The sequence below is a fragment of the Apiospora phragmitis genome (genome assembly GCF_038363925.1).
Source record: "Apiospora phragmitis strain CBS 135458 chromosome Unknown utg000007l:2111988.0-4706623.0:1.0-2598199.0, whole genome shotgun sequence".
Taxonomy (NCBI): Eukaryota; Fungi; Ascomycota; class Sordariomycetes; order Amphisphaeriales; family Apiosporaceae; genus Apiospora; species Apiospora phragmitis.
The window spans coordinates 2,140,430-2,147,065 of NW_027117406.1; the positions used below are offsets into that span (position 1 = coordinate 2,140,430).

General features: G+C 47.2%; 2 protein-coding genes across 2 annotated transcripts; both read right to left on the reverse strand.

Annotated features, from left to right (window-relative positions):
* Window positions 1-211: 211 nt before the first annotated feature.
* Window positions 212-934, reverse strand: PG994_008268 (uncharacterized protein; the record flags this gene model as incomplete). The annotated part of the gene is made up of 1 exon (XM_066859677.1): window positions 212-934. One exon carries the CDS (start codon window positions 932-934, stop codon window positions 212-214), a length of 723 nt encoding a protein of 240 aa, XP_066715164.1.
* A 2,315-nt stretch (window positions 935-3,249) lies between these two features.
* On the reverse strand, window positions 3,250-5,078 carry PG994_008269 (uncharacterized protein; the record flags this gene model as incomplete). The annotated part of the gene is made up of 7 exons (XM_066859678.1): window positions 3,250-3,628; window positions 3,684-3,733; window positions 3,845-4,068; window positions 4,488-4,560; window positions 4,612-4,622; window positions 4,683-4,979; window positions 5,048-5,078. 7 exons carry the CDS (start codon window positions 5,076-5,078, stop codon window positions 3,250-3,252), a joined length of 1,065 nt encoding a protein of 354 aa, XP_066715165.1.
* Window positions 5,079-6,636: the final 1,558 nt, after the last annotated feature.

A 6,636-nucleotide genomic window follows, 5' to 3' on the forward strand; every position in this document is an offset into this window, starting at 1 on the left:
TGTTAAGACTCCCATTGGTATTATACGTACATCTAACTCATGCTATGACAGCGGACTGGAACGAATAGTTACAGAGAAACGATGATCGAAAGCGCTTTAGACAGTGAAATTCAAAGTGAAACATGCAGATTCAGATAGTCCCCTTGTTCTGTTAGCGAATGGTCTGGCGTACGATCTGACGATACCAGGAGGGGACACTTGAGCAGCTAAACTAGAAGATTCCGGGAATGAGCCGCGCAGTCCTCGCGTGCCAGGCCTCCCAGTCCTGTCCGAACTCGGCGCGCAGCATCTTCTCCTCGTCGCGGATGCGCGTGCTCATGGTGTAAGCCATGAGCGAGACGTAGACGGGCGCGAGCGCGAGGATGAGCTGGCGCACGGCGGGGAACCAGCGCGGCGGGACCCAGCAGGCGAGGGCGCCGTCGGTGCGGAAGAAGAGGGAGAGGACGCAGCCGGCGACGAGGACGATGCCCGTGTAGCTCGGGTGCTGAACGTAGCGGTAGATGCCGCCCGTGTTGAGCGCGTCGGGCTTGGAGAGCGTGAAGGTGAAGTTCTTGCCCAGCGACGCGTACGCCACGAGCCGCAGCGGGATGCCCGCGCCCAGCAGCAGCGCCATCGGCACCACCGTCGCCGGCGACCACGTCACGAGCCGCAGGTTCAGGCCGTTCTGTGCGCCCCAGCCCAGCACGCCGGCGGGAATCGGCGCCGGGGGCTGGTAGGCCAGGATCAGGCGCGTCGTCTGCAGCGCCAGCAGGCCGATGGGCGCGACGGCGACGGCGACGGCGGGCAGGCTCGTCAGCTTGAGGGAGCGCAGGGCGTCGCCGGTCGCGGGGGCCGAGGCCGTGTTCTTGTTGGGCGGGGTCACGGCGATGATGCTCCCGATGGCGGAGGCGACGACAGCCAGGGCCAGCGAGGCCTGCGAGAAGCTGGTGGACATTGTGCGGGAGGGGCGATGGCGTCGGTGATTTGCTGGTCGCTTTGCTGCTGCTTTCACGGCTGTTTAGCTGCTTGTGAAGGCTAGTAGTGGCTCCAGAAATCGAGAAAGTCGAGCGAGATCGCTAAGTAGCACAGGTTCTACATGACCATGACAGAGGCAAACAGCGGACTGGTTTTATGGGGGTCGTTTACCCCCACGGGGTCCGCTTGCCTTTATTCATCGTCATACCAGAGTAGCCAGACAAGCACTGGCGGCGGCCGGGCGGTGGCGAGATGCGAATCGTGCCATGTGCAGAAACAGACGCTAGCTTCGACCTGTTGAGGAAATGCCCGTCGCTTATTGACTGTTAACGTTCAATCTGGCATCTGAGACTGGGTTATGCTTAGAAAAGCTTATGTATTAGTATGCAACACAGTTCACCAATCGCGCACTCTCTTCTTCCTGTTCTGGAGTTGCATTGCATGCTGCATGGCATCTGCAGTCAGGATCTTATTTTGGGAATTTCGGCAGCCATGCCCCAAGCGAAGGGACTGGATGGCGGGGTACATGTGGCTAATGCACTTGATGGGTTTGCATGGGGCTTGTTCTAGAGTGCAACCTCCACTTGCAACTCCCTGCCAGGGCATGATGATTCATCAATCTAATCTACATCGCAATTATCTGAAAATACATGTATGTATGATAGAGCCAAAAGAGTGCACGAAGTTAGGGGAACCGCAGATAGGTGCCTGGACTTGTTGCTGAGTGGTGTAAAGAAGGAAGGAAAGAGCTCCTACGCCAAGGGCTTACGTCGTCAAGGATGCAAGGCCAATCCACCGTGGACACTGGACACATGTGATGCTCGAAAGTCTGCCCTATGCTACCACATGCGTGAATAATGTAAGGATTTCATGCTTGTAGAAGAACTAACATCCTTGCTGCATAGTGCGAGCTTATCTGGACAGTAAGAGATGCCACAGCATTCATGAGAGGGGCACTGCCCTTAAAATGGTGACCATCTATTCCTCCGTAAAGATGCAGCTCTTACATCGGACCGTGTCCTAAACCCCAAATAGCCATATCCCAGTTCGTAATATCTTGCCTAATTCAGGTAATGTTTCCGCCGGATTGAATTGGTTTCGCTCGGTTGCGTCTTCTCGGCTTCTGACGTGCCTGTCCGGGGGAGCCAAGTCAATGAGCACTGCGAATATAATAGCGAAAGCGGTTGAATTGAGTAAGGAAATCTAACTACATACCTAGGTAGCTAATTTCACCGTAAATGGTACTTTCACTACCTAAAAGTGGCTGATGCCACCATTCCGGCCATAAAATGCATGATCTCCCTGCCATTGGAGAAAAGAGCGTATCAGTAGGGCAAATGAATCTGATTCTGTATGTACGAAGTTGTTCTGTAGTAAAAGAATCGGTGTCTCTAGCTACCTGGTAATACGCTTTGTTGCGTCGACCCCTCCTCCACAATTATGCGTCCCTTTCTCGATCAATGCAAACATACAACTCTCAGGGATCATTTATGCTAGCGCGGCACTAAATCTGACGATACGGCAATCAGTACTCTGCGCACTCAATTTTTACACAATTGGTACTGCTAATCATATCAAGTGGATTTTTGGGGCTGTACCGGCCCTGGTTTTTACAGCCAAAATTATCCATGTTTTATCCAATTATACAGTTGAACGGTGGAGGCCACTAAGCTAAATGATCCCTGAGTATTATAAGAACGCTCCCGCGTTCCAAAACGAAAAAGAGTTCGTTTGTACTAGCGTCCAGCGTCCGCATTGCTGTTGGTAGTACGCATACTTGTGGTTGATCATCTCATCTGTGCAGTCCAGGTCGGTCCAGGTATGGTTGCGCGAGTCGTCAATCTTTGTGTTCTTTCCCGCCTTGGCGTGCTGCTTGAATGTGGCCCGCCGCCCATATGCAGTTCTTGGACGGCAGCGGTACTTGGTGGTACCTCACGTCAGTGATCAATCAACGACATCCTATTACCTCGTTGTCCCCAGTGCGATACTTTCAAGAGAGAATAATCAATTTCATTGAGATAATCAATTCCATTAGGATAATCAATTGAAGAGCCCCAAAACATCTAATTCATCGCGACTATTTGCAAACTACCGTGTTCGTCGCCGTTGCAACTAATAGAGGGGAGAGATCCAACTCCCCCACCTTCTCGCCTTTGTACATAGCCCAGAAGTCGATCGAGTTGCTCGAGACTATACCGTTTGCAACATACTGCAGGTTGCGGTACGGCTGTCGCTGTGTGTTGTGCTGGATTGGGAGGGTCTCGATAGGTTCGGGGAACCGAAGCTCCATCCCTCCTACTCTCTCAACACTGTTGTTGTGTTCGTCCTTGAGACGGCTTGGGGGTCGGGACTTGCCGTCTTGTAGATGTCGGCATTGTATTCGACAGGGCCGCTCTCATCCATTGAAAATGCCAGAGCGTAAGAGGTCGGCGCTGCATTCGAGATCACGTCATCTCCAGCGCTTATGATCCAGTCAAACTGGTTCAGAGCCCTCCACTCTCCTCGAACATCGTCGAAAACCTTCTCATCCTCTCCTTCCTTGTGTTTCTCGGGGTTCCACGGCTCGTTCATGACCCATCCGTAAATCCGACGTGCCTTGCGCTGGAGGACAGGACCGACGAGTGACTTCTGCAAGATTTCCGATAGGGCGGCTCCTCGACAGACGGCAGACCAGCTAATTATTCCACAATGTCAACTTCAACTCTGATGTGAGGTACGGGCCGGCTTACGGTCGGCCGCCTTGCGGCTGCAAGACTGCAATGTCTTCACCAAAGTTATCCTGGAGAGTCTTGTAAATATAGGTAGACCGGCCAAAACCGCCCACCAGGATAACAAATTAAGTAGAAAGTCAGACTTGAGCCTCCAAGAGGGTGAAAATATGTAGCTTTACCTTAGGAGCTGTTTCCTTGCTTCCCGCTTCGGTTTTCTTAGCAATGTCTTTGATCTGATCCTGGACGAGACCGAGAATGTTGGGAACGACTGTCTGGAAGACTTCACTGATCTCATCCTTGTTGAGGCCAATCTGTCCTCCATTTGGCCTGTCCATAAACCAGAGTTTGTCGGAGGCATCAAATCCGGCCTTGATGCCACACTCCCAACCCCTGTCCATGATTTCTGCTTGACTTCAGACAGCTCCGTCCAATCGGGTCCAGCGATTTTTGCGAAATGTCTATAGAAAGCGTGATCCAAGAAGGTCGCACCATATAGGCCTACCAACTCTCGGCGTTAGTATTACTCTTTTTGGAATAGACAGGATGTCTTAGGAGGGAGGGGATCGAGGCAATTCCTCGAATAAAATGGTGAGTCCACCTCCCTAAGGCACTGGGATAACGACGAATAACGACAAGAGTAACTCCTCGAATAAACGGTGAATCCATCTCCCCTCCCCTCTGAGACACTGGGATAACGAGGAATAACGAGGAATAACGAGGAATAACGACTGGAATAAGAAGGAATAGAGCCCGAGAGTCGCTTACCACCTGTAGAGTAATACTGTTAGTCGATGGTTTGGTATTTCCGATTGGACGACTTACCAGTTCCTACGGTGCACTCTTTGATCTTGATGTCATCCTTATTGGACTTCACTACCTCATAGCTGATAAGATCCTATGTCGCGTTAACTTCTGTCAAATACTAGGGTGCCAACGTAAAGCTTACTACTATATCACCTAGCATAAGATAAAGTAAGTTAGTATATTTTAAAATGGCGGGGCGCTCAGGATACTTACTTCCAAGGTCAGCGACGATAAACTTGCCATTTTTCACATCAGGGCGGTTCTCCAGCTCCGAGTACAGCACGGAAATAGCAGCTGCTTCTGGCTCCGAAATGAAGTCGAGAGTAGTCTCGCCACCCAAACGGTCATCGAGGATACCAGCTCTCACTGCAGCATATCGCATACGGCCACGGGCGTTCTCCGTCCAGATGGCTGGTACGGTGAGTATAACGCGAATGGGTGTAGACGCCACCAGCTGCCTTCCTCTGATCTTGTCGAGCTTTTTTAGTATATGGTTCCAGAGAAGTCTCACTGCGTAACAGTGGTTATAACAGAAGTATTTATGAAGAAGTTCCGTATAAGCAATAGCTAAAGACAACTTATAATAATCGGCCGTGACGGTAGTGGCATCTTTGCCTAGTCGATGTAGTATTGCCTGAGCCTCTTGAATATGCGTAGATTCGTGCAGGTAGCCAGGTAAGTTGGCCTAACGACTCTCGGCGTCAGTATTACTCTTTTTTTAGTATAATTAAACGGGAGGACCGATGGCAACTCCTCGAATAAATGTTAATTCTACCCTGATACACTGGGATAACGAGGAATAACAGCTGGAATAAAAAGGAATAAACCACGAACGTCGCTTACCTTGTCGAGGAGAAGCAGCTTGAACAACTGCAGAGGCTTGGTATCTTTCTCGATGTCGTAACCCCAGGTCACAGTCTCTCCGTAGTGTATTCGAGTGGGCACCTTCTGCAGATCCGAATAGCTATGTATTCTAGCCGGCCATCACGAATTAATTAATATTAAATAATTATACCTACTTTTTTTAAATTCACCTCTATTTACTTAATTTATTATATACTTCTCGTATTATATACTTCTCGTATTTAATTACTTTCGTTTTTCTTTAATTAATACTTTTATAAAATATTATACTTAACGTACTTTATAAGCGAGCTACGTATATAAACGAGCTGCGCACTTTTTATTATTAAGTTTTATAAGTTATAAATTAATTTAATTATAACGTTTATAATTAATTAAATATATTAATAATTACGCGTATTATGCCCGGGTTTTCCGTAGATTTTATAGCGCTATAAGCGTGTTTTAAACGTTCTCGTATAATTACTCCTTCGACATGATTCGTTTTATAACTATTTATTAACGTCTCTTTAAAACTATAAAAAAATCTTAGCTTATATAAGAAGTAATCTTTTATTTTATAACCGTTTTTGCTATACGGCGGCGTGTAACGAACGTTATCTAGGTTTTAAAAGAAACCTAGTAAGGCGTACTGGGGTTTATATTAATAAATACGAAAGAGTATCTAAATATGTAATAGAAGTCGCTTTTATCGATATAATAAGTAATAGCTCGTAAGAACGAAAGTAATTAAGGTGCGTAGACGTTAAAAGTATTTATAATAAAGTTATTAAAGTTATTTACTTTATTAATAAATTAAGATTAATATTTAAATTAATTATTAAAATAAAGAATATTTATATAAAATATATAAGGAATATTTATTATTTATATATTTAATCTCTTTTTTTATTAATCCGTTAGATCACTTAGCTTACCCTCGTATTCTAATAATCCGGGTGATCCCCTCGTTAATTAGATCACCGGCTCACTTCGTCGTCCCTAGTGATCCCCGTGATCCCTCACGTGACGTTATCTTTGCTGCTCTTTTAGGTCGTATCCAGCCTGCTACTATTCGGGATACCGTCGTTGTGGTTATCGTACGTTTTTATAGTATAGGTGCGTTTATATTAATATAGCTAGTAACGCGATCGGTGGCCGTAATATCGTAGCCTAGGCGGGGTATTATAAATCCGGCCCGGTGATTTATAGGTCTTAGCCGTATAATTAGGTCAGGTCGTAACACGGCGCCGGTTAAGTATTTTATTTACTTTTTAAAGTGTCGCGTTCTTACCTTTTAAAAGAGTAACTCGATATATAACTT